General features: G+C 45.0%; 1 protein-coding gene across 1 annotated transcript in view; it reads left to right on the top strand.

Annotated features, from left to right (window-relative positions):
- Positions 1 to 14941, top strand: part of QSOX2 (quiescin sulfhydryl oxidase 2) — a 29372-nt gene extending 14431 nt beyond the window's left edge. The window contains exons 8-12 of the mRNA XM_007438150.3: positions 1537 to 1666; positions 7024 to 7146; positions 8880 to 9030; positions 11342 to 11530; positions 14171 to 14941. Coding sequence (XP_007438212.2) covers positions 1537 to 1666; positions 7024 to 7146; positions 8880 to 9030; positions 11342 to 11530; positions 14171 to 14676 — 1099 coding nt within the window. The 3' untranslated portion in view covers positions 14677 to 14941. The remainder of the gene's footprint in view (positions 1 to 1536; positions 1667 to 7023; positions 7147 to 8879; positions 9031 to 11341; positions 11531 to 14170) is intronic.
- Positions 14942 to 17374: the final 2433 nt, after the last annotated feature.

Genomic DNA, 17374 nt, shown 5'->3' with positions numbered 1-17374 from the left:
CCTCCTGAATGCATGGTTTGAGAGTGAATGGTGATTTTAAGTTGGGCTGTCCTGGGGGCACAGGATCTCCAGAGCAGTTGCAGAACATCAACCACCTGATGGACCTCTCCAGGCCTTTCGCAGTATTTCAAAGGCTGCATTTCAAAAATGGGCAGGACTACTTGAATGTTTTTGGTGGGAGCGAGGAGTTTTAAAGACTAAATCAGTGCCTTAAACTTCTCCAAGGCTTAAAAGGTGAGATGTTTTGACCCCACCAATTTTAAATGCTGCAAAGGGAGTGCTACCAAGCTGCACAATATAAATTTACACCTAAATAAAATAAATATTTACCTCTGCTAACAAATCTGAGTTCTGAGTCCATGGGTGATGAACCAAACGGGGGCACTGAGAGACTAGGAGATCTCCATCTGTCAAATGGGATTTCAGATCATGGAATCATAGAATTGTGCATTTGGAAGTGAAGATCATCTAGTGAGTCCAACACTGTTGTGCAGGAAGGGAGATGATGATGGTGATGGTTACATTTTTATCCCACCTTTTTTTTTTTCGTTTGCTCAACTCAAAGCAGCAAACATACTTAATACTCCTGCCTCCTGTTTTCCCCACAGCAACAATGCTGTGAGGTGGGTTGGGCTAAGAGAGAGTGTCTGGCCCAAAGAAACAGAGGAGACACTCAGAAAACTATGAGATCGACACTGCGATGGTGTATCCTAGGAGTGGCCAGTGTTGGCTTGCTGGAATCTTAAAAACAGCAGCAACAACACTCCTAACCAACAGTACTGAAAAGTTTCTCTTGTAGGTGGCAAGTCATATTTATGCAGATAGTCCCCAGTTTAAGAACGAGTTCCCTTCCCGAGGTCTGTCCTTAAGTCGAATTTGTATGTAAGCTGGAACAGTATTATTGTATGACACTGTATAAGTAGTATTGTGTAATTAACTCAAACCATTGTGTATTGAACTCAAATCCTTGTGTGTTTAGCTTGAATTTTGCTACAGTAGGCTCCGTTCTTAACTATGGGTCATCCTTAAACCGGACGTTCTTAACCCAGGAATATCTGTCATTACTTTAAATCTGTTTCTGTTCTGTAGGATACCCTCCTTAAATCCCCCTCTTCTGTAAGGCCTTTGGGGCTCCTGTTAATTCGCAATTGCTGTGTCAGTGTTGTAGATGCCAAGAGTATGCTATAAAGCAGTGTTTCTCTGTCTCAGCAACTTTAAGATGTGTGGACTTCAACTCCCAGAATTCCCCATCCAGCCATCTGTGCAGGAGCCCCTCCCTGTTTGCATAGACAATTATTGAGCTATCATCCTTTAGAGAAGTATTTCTCAATCTTAGCAACTTTAAGATATATCACTCTGCTATAATGTATTTGCCTATGTGCATATGTGTATTTAAAATAAAGTTTAAAAAAAGAGGAGATGCTAAGGATAAATCTCATATTAAAAACTCCATCTCTTTAGTACTCTTACCTTCCTCACTTGTGCAGATAAAATAAACCTGCCAGTTTCAAAGGTATCGTTGTCTCTATTTTTCAGGTCCAAATTATATATGGCTGACCTTGAATCTGGGCTGCATTACTTGTTTAGGGTAGAACTGGCCACTCACAAAACACTAGAAGGAGCTGAGCTGAGGACCTTGAAAGATGTCGTTATACTCCTGGCCAAGGTAAGCATTTTCAGTCTTTTAATTGTGTTTGCACATGTGCAGTAAATCACACGTAACGGAATTCTTCTTAAGCTCCAGGAAATGCCTAATAAACGAATGTTTGATGCATTTATGGGGAGGGAGAGGAAGGGTTCCTATTTGCAGGCCCAACAGCCTGTTCCAAAAGGCCAAATTAGAACCAGGACTTTCACTGCTGCCTGTCTTAGCACATTTTTACAGGCCTCTGAAAACTAGTCTTTGCCAAGGAGACGTGTGCCTATATTGCTATATTGTCTTATATAAAACACTATAGAGGATACAACTTTCTGGAAAACCTTTGTGGATTCTGCTAAATCATTTGTATTGTTGAAGAGACTGATGTAGAATGGATAATTTCTGTGTTAAGAGCAGCTGTTCTATGGAGAGGCAGTTTGGTGTAGTGGTTAAAGGCACTGGGCTAGAAACTGGGAGACTGTGAGTTCTAGTCCTGCCTTAGGCACGAAGCCAGCTGGGTGACTTTGGGCCAGTCGCTCTGTCTCAGCCCTAGGAAGGAGGCAATGGCAAACCACTTCCAAGATCTTGGCAAGAAAACTGCAGGGACATGTCCAGGCGGTCCCTAGGAGTGAAGACTGTCTTAAAAGCACAAAATATATGTGTGGCCAATTACTGCAAAAAGCCTGTTCCAGTTTCCATTTCTACACAGTTCTGCAGAAGATAGGAATCTGAGCTCTTGCAGGGAGAAAAAAGTCTTGGGGCAGGACTTAAAAAAAGAAAAAGGAATCCCAAATGGGCAATATTTATGGTGTTTTGCAATAAGAGATTCTGGATGTTAATAGTCTTTGATCTGCTGGACCCTTTCCCTAGTTTTAAGATGAGTTTCTTATGCATGTGATGTTTTAACATTAGTGCTGTGATCATAAAATAGAAATGACCGTGCAGTTGTCACTCTTCAAGGTGAACAAGTTGTGTAGAATAAGCTGTGGGTTGGAAGAGAAGGTGTATTGGTGGTGTGCGTGCTTCCATTAGGACAAACCAAGAATGGCCAGAACATCTGGAGCTTAGCCCGCTTGAGAGACTTCAGTGCCCTTTCCTATAGTGAGAATTTTCACAGGGGTGGCATTTGAGGCTCTAGTGCAGAGCTGTACAAGAGTCTGGAGCCAAGGACCATGTTGGCCTGGAAATGTGTGCTGGGGCCTGCCAAGGGCAGAACATTAATAATAATTAAAAACTTAATAATGATTCAAAATTAAATGCAATCATAATTAAATGTCAAAAAGAATTGATTTTTCTGCTTCTCTCCCTCCTTAATTACAAAGTATATTTTACCTTTGCTTTGAATCATACTTGAAGAATAAAGGGGCTTTATTATTTGTCTGTAGATTTCTAGTTTCCCCTGCTTAAAAAACAGATCTTTGAGAAGCTGCGTGCTAACGTGACAGGAAAGGGAGGCTAATTTTTAAAGAACTTTAAATGCAGTTGTGTTTCCCATTGCTTTTCACAAACCCTGGGACTGTACCAACAGACCCCTCCCTTGACACCTCCAGGGAGGAGGGAGAGAGATTAAATTAACTCAATTTTAAAAAATGGGAAGATGTCCATTTTCCAAGTTGGACTGCATGAGGAAATGCTTCTAGGCTCATAAACTGTCTTAGAAAACCTTAGAGCAACTGCATCCTGGGATTTTGGTGGAAATGTGCCCACCTGCCCAGAAGGAAAGAACATTATCAGAGCATTGTTGTAAATCAGTACGTTATAATGGTGAGAGATTGTGGAGAGGCTGGGACATCAACGGGGCATGTTAGACATGAACAACCAAGAGATGGGAAAGGAATTTGTTAGTAGCTGATCTCATACATGATAGCTCAGTCCTTTTTGCAGGAGATTCAAAAGCTTTTTGCAGGAGATTTGAAATGTTCAAAGACCCTCCACCTTAACGAACTCACTCATAAACTAGAGTTGGAAATTACATGATGCTGTACTTCAGTTCTTGCATTAAAACTCCCAGGGGTCTCTTGCTTCCCGATCATGACCTGCACTCCGGTCCTCAGCAATAACTCATTATGTCCCCACTGCTGCCATTCTGCTGTAGACATGCCATCCCTAGCAGCTCACCTGTGAGAGTGTCCCCCAGATGTTCTCAGATTTCCAGAGAAGCCCACCAGCCCTCCAAAGCTGGGGATTAATCAGGGCAACGTGACATCTTAACCGAATGCTGAGAGCACCTTCAGTGTATTCAACAGCTCCTTCACTCTTGGCCTTCCCCTAAGACCCTCCTTTGGAAGTGGCCATTTGATGGGTGCTGATGGTGGTTGGGCAGCCATTTCTAGCCAGGCGATGTTGGCCTGCAGGTGTTGTGTTTTAGATCGTTGTTTTATGTTTTACTCTTAACCACCCAGGGTCAATTGATTAGGGCAGTATAAGAAAGGGATATATATAAATACACATACATACATACACACATACACATGTGTGCGTGTGAGTGTGTATAAAAGCGAGAGAGAATGATAAACCCTGGCTTTTTCTGGATCAGAATGTAGCCTTTGATCCCTTCCTAGACCTCATGGCAACACCAAAGTTGCCTTCTTTTGGCATGAAATGCAACACAAATCTTATATTTATAAGGAAGGATGGGAAATGAGCATTTTTATATGGGGTTGACCTGGTGTGTAATCTGTATGGGAGAATGAGTAAGCTTCTGGCATGTAATATTTGTCCTCCAAAGTGAGAAGCTGTAACGTTTAAAAAGATATAGATATTAAATAAAAAGATGCTGAAACTCCTGCAGTTAAGAATGGTCCTACCCTAAGTGTTTTAATTGTCCACTTTATTGTTCTTAATAAGACAGGCTAACGTCAGCTTCAGCAAGGTGAGAAATAATCAGTCAAGGCTGACTTAATGGCACCAAACATATGCAATGCACTCAAATATTTGTTGTTTGGTAAAAATTACCTAGAAATATTGTGATCCTCATGACTGCAAAGTCCAGTTTAAGAAGTTGGCAATTTAAGAAGGTGGTATTAAATTCTTGGTTGTATTATTCCCAAGAGAGGCTTTGATGGGCTGATTAAATGTCTTTGTGTAGCTCTCGCCCAATCAGTGAATGTGCTTATCTGTATTTTTTTTTCTCCCCCACCCTAATAATCCTTTGTGAATGTGTCTGTTGGGGAAGGAGTATTGCCTGAATATTACCAAAACAAAACAGACACCACATTTGCCTTTTCTAAAGTAAAGAAGGCAGAACTTTCTTTTCAGGCAAACTCTACAGAGTTTGAATGGCAACCCTAAATTACGTTCTGCTTATGCCGGCCTTTCCCAGCTTCTAGAAATGTTGGTTTACAGGTTCCATCATCCTCAACCACACTGTCCATTGCTGTGGTGCCTGCGATTTATGGGGCTGCAGTTCACTATGTCTGGAGTGGGTAGTTTTAAAGTGTATTTCCATCTTGACTGATGCCTGGTGATAGGACGTCTTCTTCGGTCCTGATCTTCTAAGACTTAGCCCATTTCCATCTGGAACCTTTCTTCACTCTTGTTCCTCTTTGGGAGATACAGGGAGGGGTGGGGTGGGACGATGTGATGATGTGACCCATACATCTCTGAGTAATATTAGCAGAGATTACAGGTCTAGCAGAAAGATGCTTTGTGCCCACACACAAATATCGATTCTGCTCTTAATGGCTTTTTTGGCCACTGGCAGTCTTCCTGAAAGTATATGCCACTCAGTTCCTTGTTCCTTGATTCAGATGCATTTTTTTTTCACGCAGATAGATAGAACGTGTTTAAAAATAGAGTGCCTTTTTGTGTTCGTGGTGTATCTGTTGCTTTTCCCTAGCCGATAGCAGCTTACAGCTTGTTAGATTTTGGGACTGCAGAATCAATATGTCTAGGGAAATGTTTTAACCGTTGAATCAGAGGTGTAGATACCTCAAATGTGAGAACGTGAATAGGGTTTGGGGAACAAATGTTCCATAGCTGTCAGGGGTACAAAAGGCAGCTGCTAAAGGTTTGTTAAAAACATGCATTGATTTTCAAAACAGTGTTTAGTACAGTGTTTCTCAATCTTGGCAACTTTAAGATATGTGAACTTCAACTCCCAGAATTCCCCAGCCAGCATTCTGGGAATTGAAGTCCACACATCTTAAAAGCTGCCAACTTGGGTTAGAAAATTGGTTTTCATCTTAAGACTCCTGACTTGACCTTAAGACTTGAATATTTGAGGGATCTCCTATTTTGGGGTGAGCCTGTCCAGGCATTAAGATCTGCAGAAGAGACCTTCTTCTAGACAACCCCACTTGGACACTGTTTCCAAGCTGCAGAACTTGCTTCACTCCATCAGAAGTGGCACTGCCTCTCTGTCTTCAGAAAAGGAGTTAAAGTAGGCCTTTTCAACCACATGCTTTAAACCAGTTTAAAAATAGGGTTTTTTTTTAAGGATTGTAATTTTGTAAGGAGTGTGTTTAATTGCACTATTTTTAGTTCATTATTCTGTTTTCTGTATATATATATCTGCATTGGAAAGCCCCTGGATCATCCTGCTTGGATGGAAAGATAAATCAGATAAGTCAATAGTGATAAATAGGTAGATTGGTGTTTTGGCAACATACGGGGATAAAAATATTTCAGAGAGAGGATTTTTTTTTTAGTTGAGAAGGGAATACTATGATAAAGCTGAATTGGATCAAGAGTTCCCTGAGTTTGGCAAAGGGAAGCTCAGGCCTTGATTGCAAGAAACTAACATTGCTGTCTTGCAGTAAGCAGTTCACTATCCCAGAAGGTTGGGCAGCTTTTCCCAAATAGGGCCCATCATCCTCTTATTAGTTATCAAGAGTCTTACAGCCAATATACCCCTAAAAACAGATAATCTCCTGCTATTTGGTAAGTTGCACAAAGAAACAGCCCTGCTTGGTGTATTTGTTGTCCTCTGCAGCCAATCCATTTTAAACAGAATACAGGTAGTCCTCGTTTAGCGACCACAGTTGGGACTGGCAACTTGGTTGTGTGAAACTGCGACTGTGCTTATGATCTTACTTTGGCTTTCCTTCGCTTTACCAACCTGTGAAGGTCGTAAATGCAAGGATTGTTTATAAAGTTACTTTTTCATCACCGTTGTAACTGTGAACCATCGCTAAACAAGGCAGTGACGAAATGACTACCTCTACCTCAGTTATTCCGGTTGACTTTATTTTCAGCTTTTGCTACTTGACTGATCATGAAACTTGGTTGTGCTGCCTTTTAGTTGTCTTCCCCCCTTCCCCCCCCCCACATACACACACCCCATGGAGTCTTCAGGGAAGGAAAAAAGTTTCAAATGCAGTGACTGGGATACCTTTCTGAGAATAGTCCTTGAAGGCATGTCTCTCACTTGGTGTTTTGCTCAGCTCTTTCCCGGCCGTCAACCCGTGATGAAGTCACTGGAGACCTTACAAGTGTGGCTGCTCAGCCTCCCGTTGGAGCGAATCCCCTACGATGCCATCTTGGACCTGCTGAACAACAAAATGCAGGCAAGCCCCTGCTAGTTATTGGTTGGAGACTAGAAGAAGGAAAGGGGGGCAGCCACAATCCGAGACGCTCCGGGGGGGCGGAGTCTGAGCCACCAGCCTGGTAATGCACATTTTCTGCAGCTCCTGCCTGTTGAAGTATATTCATAGCTTTTCAGCGGTTTTATTGGATTCTTCTTTTTGAATCCAACTTACACCGTTTGGGGTAAGATGAAGGGGAAGGCAAAGACACGGAAGCAGGAGTTTGTGGGGAGACGCTACTTGCTTGATGTCCCGCAGTCCTTCCTGCCAAGCATCAGCAGCCTCTAGCAGCATCTCCATTTCTAGCGGCATCTCCTGCCGGGCCACGTCCGGGCCCCTGTTGCCAGGGCGGACCGAAGTGGAGTTGTTGGCTCGTTCTTCTGCAGCTGTTGTTTGAGCCTCTCCGTGGGAGTTTTAGGTCTCGGTCTAAAAGTTGAGCAGGTTGGTGCAGGGAGGATGCAAGCTGGAGGGGAAGGAAGAGTCTGTTTCCTTGCAGAGAAAAGTTCATGGGATGCCAAATAGGCTGTAAGGTTGAAAACAACGATGCACCAAGTTACTGGCCCACCATCATGGTCCAAAGATAACGCTAAGGAGCCACATGGTTTCCAGCGGGTCCATGAAAGGGAAAATATATTTTGCTTTGGATCAGAAACAGGCATACTGTGGCTCCAAAGTTCAGCCTAACCCTTCCAGGCTGGTTGCAGTTCAGTCACACTGAATCCTGGCGCATTTTGGTTGAGACAAATTCCCGGGGGCCTTTAGAATAAAAAGGAAGAGTCTTTGTCCCTCCCACCACTGCACCTCTCCTAGGGGGAAACAGGTAGGCAAGTGGGCAATTTGATGCAAAGCCCTTTAATTCAAGAGCCGAGGAGGCTAAGCTAAGACGGGGTTAGGGGAGGTGAGAGGAGGTAAGGGGCTGGAACATCAAGTGGGCTGATTGGATTTGCCATAGTTGAATTCAAGGGGGTGGCAACCTGCCTACCCCTCCTTTCAATTTCGCTTCCTCTGTATTTCTATCTCTTCCTCCTCCTCTCTTCTATATCTTCTATTTCCTTCCTTTCCTTCTATGCTCTCCGCCACCGCTGCCCCTGAACCCCAGCAAAGTATATCCAATTGACCCACCTTCCCCTTCCCCGATCTTTTCAGTGCCTGCCTTTCTCTGCCTCGCCTGGTCATGGACACTCCTAGTCTTGACTTTTTCCCACTCTCTCTGCCCTGAAACGCTGTGGCCCAGAGCACATGTGCTCCAGATCCCTGTCCAGACCAAATGTATGTTTCGGGCCTGTGGCTGGTCCAAACACACAATTCAAGTGGGCACAGACCTCCCCCAAATTGGATGTTCTGTGTGAAGAATTTATTTATTTGTTTATTAAACAAATTTATATAGCTGCCCGCTTACACATGGTGACTCCGGGCAGCTTACAGAATTAAAATGGAAAGATTAAATTAGAATTTTTAAAAAATTTAAAAATTGGAATGGCCCAGGTGTGGAAGGGTTTGTACACCCTTAGTGGTGGGTTTGTTTGGGGTTTAGCTCAACTTTTTAAAAAGTTCTAGCCTAGATGAATCCCTCGGGATGTTATCCAAGGCCAGGATTTTTAAAAATTCACCATAGGGGTCAGCCCTGCTACAACAGGTTTCTGCCTAAACAACCTTTCTGCTGGTCTTGGGGTGCGTGGGAATGTAAGTTCATGCAGGTCTTTTGCCCTTTCTAGATCTCAGGGCTGTTTCTGCCCAGCCGCGTCCAGTGGGTCGAGTGCCAGGGCAGCCAGCTGAGACTGCGAGGTTATACGTGTGCCTTCTGGAAGCTCTTCCACACCCTAACGGTTCAAGCAGCAGCACAGCCCAGGGCCTTGCTCAACACAGGTAAGGAAAAGAGGTTTAATGCTTCTGTGAGTCAAGAGTGGCTGGCAGGGAGGGGAATTTAAATGGCACCCCAGCTGCTTTATCGTTAGGTGACCAAACAGCCTTTTCCAGGTAGCGTCCTAGCACTTGGCAAATAACACTGTTCATTCCAGTGTCATGGAACATACTGATATTCTGAGGAATTCCCCCCCACCTCCAGCAATGTCTTGCAGAGGACTGAAGGAAAATACTGCCCCCCCCCCCAATTTCTGCTTTGTGCAACATTTACTGTGGTTCATTATAGCAAAACCAGATTGCTGTCAAGTTTGTCCTCAGCAGGAAGTTTCAGCCCGGTGTTCCTTCCTAATATTCCTCATAGTTTAAGATCTATAAACACTTCTTTATCAAATTCACATTTTCATTTTTAAGAGCTCACTTTAAAGGTCCAGGGCTTGATAGCCAATTTCTGGGATCATGTAACCCACTTAACCTGGTTAATCAAAGCCCTAGCATCTGGCTTCCCATAGCATGTTAACTTTGGTTAGATTTAATATGGAGAAGGTGCTTTATGTGAAAGCAGTCTGTTGTTCATTTATGCTTTGATATTTTATGAGTTAATTCAGTAACGGGATTCAGCATGTTTTATGAATCCCCCAACATAGAAGGGCACAAGATCTATCTCTGCACAATATTTGCTGCAGTTTAAGAGCTCTGTCTCCCTACCTCTCCCTTCCCCATTTTAGCAAATGAATGTTGTTTCTCCCTACCTCTTTGTTTCATAGGTACCTTAAAAAGTTTAGTTCCTTTATATTTTGCAAATCATATGGATCCTCCTCTTCAGAAAATCTAGGAATAATATCTTAGAAATCCAGAGGCTGCACTGAGTCTGCAAAATTCCAGGCTGTGGGCACTGGAATACTGTCCTGCTTTGGAGACTTGCTTTCTGTTCTGTGACCCCAACCAACATCCATATAAAAAGGAAAGAGCGTCTGTGTGTCTGGCTTGCAAAGTGAAGGGCGTCCTCATTAAGTTCTCTGCTGAGCAGAACTTGCTCAGAAACTTCTCCAGCTCCTGAGCTACAGCTGGAACACAGTTCAAGCTGGGTCAGTTCTTACCCAATTTTTCTCCTTTGGAACCAGGTTGAAAGTTTCAACCCATTTTTTAAGCTCAGCGTGATGCCCGTGTGTTCATTTCAACCAGCCTGTTTTTGATATGATCATTTCTTGTAACAGGAGAATTGGGTCAGGCTGAAGCAGCAGGATTATTCTTTGGAAGGTTTCCTCTCCTTATTGCTTGCTTTAATTCCCGTCTCCTAAAGAGCCCCTAATCCTTCCAGCCACAGGTGGAGTTTTATGGTTCTTGCCCATTTTAAAGATTAGAGTGATCCTGAATTGCAGCAGTTTTGCAAGGAAAGAGAAAGGAAGGATTAGATCAAGAGACATGACATGTGTTTACAGAAGGTACAGTCCTGGGCTAATAAAAGAAAGACACATACAATAGCCTCTCAGTAGTGTCTTTCCTGATAATTACTGAGAATTCAGAGGAAAAGTTTGAAGCATTCTGACCCAAATGCTCTGTTTCCCAAAGTGAGTTTGCCCCATTTGCCTTCAGATCTTTCTATGAAACAAATATATGCCTCCCTCCCACACACTGATACCTACTTCCTTGGGTATCCCTGCTTTCAGGAAATATTTGTGGAAAAGATGCCTGGGGACTGCCGTGTCTCTTGAAAGTGTGTGTTCTCTTGATGGAACAGCCATGTTGAGTGTAATTCAGAGCCTTGATATTTTACAAAATCACAGCACTTCAGGGCAAGCTAGGATTAATAACCCATGAACTCTTTTTAGGGGAAAAAAGCCATCAGTCCAAGATCACTGTTCCACAGAGGTAAGCAGTACGTCACGTGAACAAGCAGGTGGATCGAAAGGAACATTGGAGCAAGAAATCAGTTCCGCCCTTGCTTAGAGTTACGTCCCTTGTCTCTTCCCAGCCCTGGGCAGAGAAAGGAAAAGTACAGAATCATATTTGTTCGTTTGTTTATTTAAGGCTGCCCAACTCAACAGTTGCAATGCTGGGCAGCTAGCCTCAGATTAAAAACAAGTGAGCAAAAAGTAACAAACGTGAAAGAAAAACACACTCAGGACGAAATGCAGTTAATCTAATGGCTGATAAAAGTTCTTGAAAGGAAGGAGGGGGGGTGGGGAGGGTTTAAGTTCTTTGAATTGGAGTCGCCAGAGGTGAACCTGAGACATTGCAGGTGTGCGTCCTGTGTCCCGCCAATGAATGATCTACAGACCCTTTGTTGATTGCCCGTGTCCATTGCTGCTTACAGGCTTTGAAGACAATCCACAGGTGGTTCTCCAGATCATGCAAAAATACGTCCAGGATTTCTTTGGCTGCCGAGCCTGTGCGCAGCACTTCGGAGAGATGGCCAGATTGTCTTTGGATTCTGTGAAGACCTGGGATGAAGCCGTGCTGTGGCTCTGGGAGAAGCACAATATTGTGAATGCCCGACTGGCAGGTAGTATTCCGGGACAACCTGGCACTTTTAATACTTCTCCTGTGTTGGTAAAATTTTTGGTGGGGGGTGCCTCCCAATCAGTGTTGACTCCTGGCGACTACCTGGACAAGTCCCTGCGGTTTTCTTGGCAAGGCTTTTTGGAAGTGGCTTGCCATGGCCTCCTTCCCAGGGCTCTGAGAGAGGGACTGGCCCAAGGTCACCCAGCTGGCTTGTGCCTAAGGTGGGACTAGAACTCACCATCTCCCGGTTTCTATCCTGATGCCTTCACCACTACACCAAACTGGCTCTCTGTGTTGGTAATAGCTATGTTCACTTTTAAACTTTGGGTTGTTCTCTGCAGGATATGGGCAGTCTGGGGACCATGGGCCAGTTGTGGTCCTCAGCACCCATTTTGTGACCCTCAGAAGCACTTCCAGGGTGGGTGGAGTCAATATCTCCACAATGGATGGGGTACAAAATCCTTGTCCCCTTTTTTGTTTCTGCTTGTTTGGGATTTGAAGGGGCATCTCTTAGATATGCAGAAGCTTAGGGGTCCCATTTCATCCTTCAAAAAATCCTGCAGCCCCATCCCTGAATTGGGCTGACTTTTCCCATAGGGGAGTACTCCCTCAAATTATTTAGTTAGGTATGACTGTCTTGCCAAGAAGTATTTTTTCTAGTCCATCATCCACTTGAATTACATGCCCAGAATGTGAGTTTCTGTTGCTGGTCATCTCAAGCAATCCGTTCTCCTTTATTTAGTCCAGGACTAACTGACTAATTGCTTCTTGCAATCCACGGAACTCATAATCATTGTCTCCAGATGCACCATTCAAAGGTGTCTGTCTTTTTTTTCATGTTCCACTTTCACAATTGGAAAGTTTATGCTTTGTTATTCTGATCTCCCCAAAACCAGGCTGAGAAGGTTGGACATGCTTGCTTGGTGACACAATGATGTCATCGGCCATGTCCCTTCAGCCCTTGTGGGGGGTGCTGTAGCAAATGTGACCTTTGTTCCAAAAGGGCTGTACATATTTTACGTATACATACACACACTCAATCCTCATTATCTGCGTGGGTTACGTTCTTGAAACCCCCCTGCAGAAACAGAAACTGTGGAAATTGAAGCATTAATCCTAGTGAGAACATGTGAACTGTTATCAGAAGACTTGTTAACAAGAACGAGAACAGTTTCCCTTGGTGTAGCTCGTGTTGACACTGCACGGTAAGGTGCTCAGACTTTTTTCCCTACTGTGCATGGCCACATACCGCATGTTTGACGAAAAACGGGTTACACTTTTATAGAAGCATATAAGCGAATCCACGGAAACAGAATGTGCAGATAACGAGGATTGAGTGTACATACAGACACAGACATATAAATCCATAATAAGGTAGACCTCGCTTACTGACTGCCTCATTTAGCCACCGTTTGAAATTACAATGGCGCTGAAAAAGTAACTCTACCAGTCCTTGCATTTATGACCTGCACAGTATCCCTGCAGTCACGCAATCGGCATTTGGGTGCTTCACAACTGGTGGGCATTTATGACCGTCGCAGTGTCCCGCAATCACATGATCACCATTTGTGTACTTCCCAAGTGGCTTCCAACAAGTAGAGTCAATGGAGGATACAGCAGTAAAATCAGAAGTCATGGTTGTGAGATTGGCCCCGTTCGACAGAGAAACTCTCGTGACACGTGTGGTTCACAAAGAAGGTTTACTCATGCGTAACGTAGTAGTCACAAGCAAAGCCAGGACTGGCTTGGTACAATTGCATCACTTGTTATATTCCCCCCTTCCCGCGCTTTTTCCCGCCTCGTGATCGCGTTGCGGCTGTGGGCTATTAGGCCCCCCAATGTCCCCCCTGATCGTTCATGATGGCAGGGTCGGTCAGAGTCCATTGTCCTTGATTGCCAGTCCCCCTCCGGCTGGGTTGGTCCCTCCCTGCTACGTGCAGACCCGCGGGTTCTGTGCTGCGTTGCGATCTTGTTTCGCTGCCCTGCGGCCCCGTTCCTTGCTTGCTCGCGCCGTTATCAGTTCATAGTTAAAAGCTTCCGCTGCGGTTTTCCTGTTTAGCTGGCCGCAGGTGGCTCGTTAATTAGCGGCGCTTTCGGTTCCTCTTTTCCCCGCTAGCTACCGCCGGTGGATTCCGCGTGGTCTGGTTGCGAGCTTCCCTGCAGCCCCGTGCTTCCCTGAAGCCTCGTGCTGACCGAACCTGACAATGGTCACATGATGTTTCACTTAACAACCATATCACTTAGCGACAGAGTTGCTGGTCCCAATTATGGTCGCTAAGCAAGGACTACCTGTACTTATATCCATACATACACCCACACACACACAGACATACAAAGGAAGGAAGGGGGAGGGAGGGAGGGAAAACAAGCAAGCATTGGAGTATAAGGTAAGAGCTAAAAAAAAAGCTGTTTAGATCACTATTGCACTTCGTAACAACTTGCCAGAAGTATTTAGGATGGAATTGCCTTGACTTTTTTTAGGTCTTTGCCACAAGTTTCTGGGTAAATAAAGAGGCCCATGATAAATGATCACAAATCAATGTTGTCCTTATTTGGCTTGTCTGAAGCCAATTGATTAATGAGGGCTCCTAAAATCATGCAGCTCCCTGATGTTTCTCATCTCTCCCTCCTCTTTCAATAGGCGATTTGAGTGAAGATCCCAAATTCCCCAAAGTGCAGTGGCCCACCCCAGCTCTTTGCCCTGCGTGCCACAGAGAGGCCAAAAGCGCCCCTACCTGGAACAAGACGCAGGTGCTCCAGTTCCTGAAGCAGCATTATGGCAGCCACAACATCGTGGAGACCTACGTCGAGGAAGCAGATGTCGATGAACGAGACCCCCAAGGTGGGAGAGAGGCACCTAAGAAGGAACCTCCAAGGGAGGAGGACAAGGGCCAAGATCCAGAAAAGCCCTTGGATTCAAGGTCCAAAGCCAAGCAGGAAGACCCAGGGAAAAGGGCAGCTGAGTCAGCTGTCAATAAGGAAGAGAAGCAGGCGGTGTCGTTTTTGGGAATTGGCTTCTCCAACATCGACATGAGCCTGTGCATAGTTCTTTATGTAGCATCATCTTTATTTTTAATGATCATGTTCTTTTTTTTCCGGGTGAGATCCAAGCGCTGGAAAGTGAGATATTACCGTCCCTACGTATAGCGGATAAAGTGGAAGTCAACTTTCTGCCTGTAAATGGCTCACTTGTACTCACCTGCAGCTGTAATGGCAGGGAATCAGGGAATTTTTTTACAGCGCAACGTTTTTCATTTTGAAAAGGTGCTGTTCCTCCTCGTTCTCATTTACTGGTGGTCTGTTTCCCAACTGTTGGACACTTTGAATTTGGAACAGTTGCCTGGAAGAACAGGAAAGCTGGTGTGTACCACACAGGTGTTATTCTGAAGAAACATTAAAATGTTTCTGGTGATTCTTGTTCTTTTGGTGACCTGGCGTGCTTTGGTTTATCAGATGTTTCAAGACAATCTGGGCCGCTATGAGAGTGTTAAACTGATGCTGGTGTAAGAATTACCAGATTGGGGTGCAGAAATTGAGATGACCACTAGATGGAGACAAAGAGATGGGAAAAACGGCAAAGTTCTGGGCTGCCATCTAGTGGTCGAGCAGCATTTTTGTGCTGTCACCACAAAAATCTATATAACCCACAGATATATCCACCAACTTTTTGCCAGTGGAATTCTGGAAGTGTAACGAGTTATCAGGCTAATAGCCAAGAAACAGGAGTGCTGTCTTGTAGATGCAATATTGACACATTGTATACTCCCAACTGTGTGACCTCCAGCTCTTGAACCCCAGTTCCCTTAACATCCAGCTGTATTAAGCAAAACTACTGCCTGAGGATTAGGGGAGTCAGTGTCTAATACATCTGGAAGGCTGGTAACTTGAGGAATGTGTCCACCTTAAGCGTCATCCAAAGACAAGGGGAATCACAGCATGATCCCTACAACACAGAATTGCAACACCCTTATTCTGATAAAGAGAGCAGAGGAATTCAGTGGCAATAGTGGCTGGGTAGAGGCTAAAGTTTGTGAAAGGACCGAAGGTGGTGTGGAAAGAGTAGGTCATGCATAGCCAAGACTCAAATGTGGAGATGCTTAATAGAGGTGGAAAAACGCACAGAGTCAAAGGCAATTGGTGTTGGAAAGTTGATTTATTTTGTGTGATTCAGGTGAAGCGGGAAGCTCCTCGTTCTCTAGAAGTGATGGAAGTGCACTGAAGCCACCTTTGATGTGAGGGATGCTGGGAGTTGTAACTGAGCAACAATTTGAGGCCTACAAGTTCTTAATGTTCAGGGAGATGGTGTGGAAAAATGCTAATCGCTTTGTAATTAAAAAAGGAAACGCAAAGCCTCTGGTGAACAAGCCAATGGAGATGAGGGTTGTGGCGGGGGAAGGAAATGGCACATGCTAAATCTTTTTCATGGAACTCCTGAAAGAAGGTCGCTGCAGAGAGCGCTCAGGAGTTCCTCCAAACCAGATGAAGATATTTGTGTTCTCCAAACAGACTCAGTTTCTATGGAAACAGTGGCTTTTCTTCGTATCTGTCCAACTGCTTCACAAGAGAGACTGTGCAGTACTTTGCAGCTGGAGCATATAACCCCTGTCTGCAACTTCTTGAATCAGGAATTTTTGCTGGGACTTTTCCGAAGCACCTCTTTGCCCTTGGATCCACAGTGCTGTGTAACGCCTGCCTTCCCTTCCGTGGACCCTTCTGCAGGTCTCTTGGTTCTTTGCTCTGGGTGACATCTGGTGCCTTCCCCGGAGATCCCCTTGGTCCCTGATGCTTTCATGTTTTCAGTCCACGAAGGAGGCCTGAATCTTCACGCTGGCAGTTTGGGGCCATGCTGGTACCACGGTGCAGCTGGAATGGGTCTCCGAACTTAGCCTGAAGTTGCCGTGGATTCTGTCCCGCCACACCTCAGCTAATTCCCAGATGCAATCCTCAGACAAAGCCAGGTGACCTTTTCTAGTGGCACACCTCAGCCGCCCCCCGCCTCTGAAAGGGCAGGCCCTGTCTTTCGGCGACTGGGTCTGTTTCAAACACCCCTCGCAAGGACCTTTGGCGTTCCCGTGTGATGAAAAGGGCTTAGAACTGTCACAGCTGGTGGCCAGCTTCCCTCTTTCAGAAGTGAGGGGTTGCAGGCCTCTTGTGACACTGCCTATTTTTCTCAAGCCCAACAGAAACTTGGTAAAGGGAAGCCCTTCAGTATCAGTTAGCCAGGTTTGGGCCTCCTGTGGCCTGCTTAGCTTGGGCTAAGCATTAGCTGAACCCAGCTGGCTGTGGCACATTCAGTAAACCATGGTCAAGCCAACCCAGGGCTTAGTGAAGTGTGCAAACCCAATTCAGTCTGAGCTGCCTTGCAGTGATGGCATTAATGGATCTGGCGAATCCAGTTCGATCAGCGCCTAGCAAAGCAAAGCCATTTTCTCTGGCAGGCCTGGGTGTCAGAGGAACATCCTGGGACATCATGATATTGTCCACAAGTGACATCATTGTGGCTTCTACTGGATGTCTAGGATAGCAGGAGAAGCAGCTGGGTGCAAATGATGTGAGTCAATTATTTTGCATAATAATGGCTTGATGTGTGTAATGTCATCCTGGCTTTAGCAGACACCTGTAGGCAGTGTCTCAGGTGGTCTCAGTCACCTCTCCTGGTGCCCATCTGGCTGAAGGGGAACGTTGATCCAAAGGCATAGCTGGATCATCTCTGGATTATGCCTAAATCCCACCAGGTTGGCAGAGGGCCTCCCCTGGCCCTATTTCCAATTTCCAGATGTATTCCTTTCTTTTTCTTTCACCGTCTGACCTGATGAAGAGTTTTGGAGACCTGGGAAATTTGTAC

This window comes from Python bivittatus, unplaced genomic scaffold (assembly GCF_059951505.1).
Source record: "Python bivittatus isolate LINGU-HERP-01145 unplaced genomic scaffold, Pbiv_v1 ctg000160_np1212, whole genome shotgun sequence".
NCBI lineage: Eukaryota > Metazoa > Chordata > Lepidosauria > Squamata > Pythonidae > Python > Python bivittatus.
This window is presented reverse-complemented; position numbering and strand designations above follow the sequence as displayed.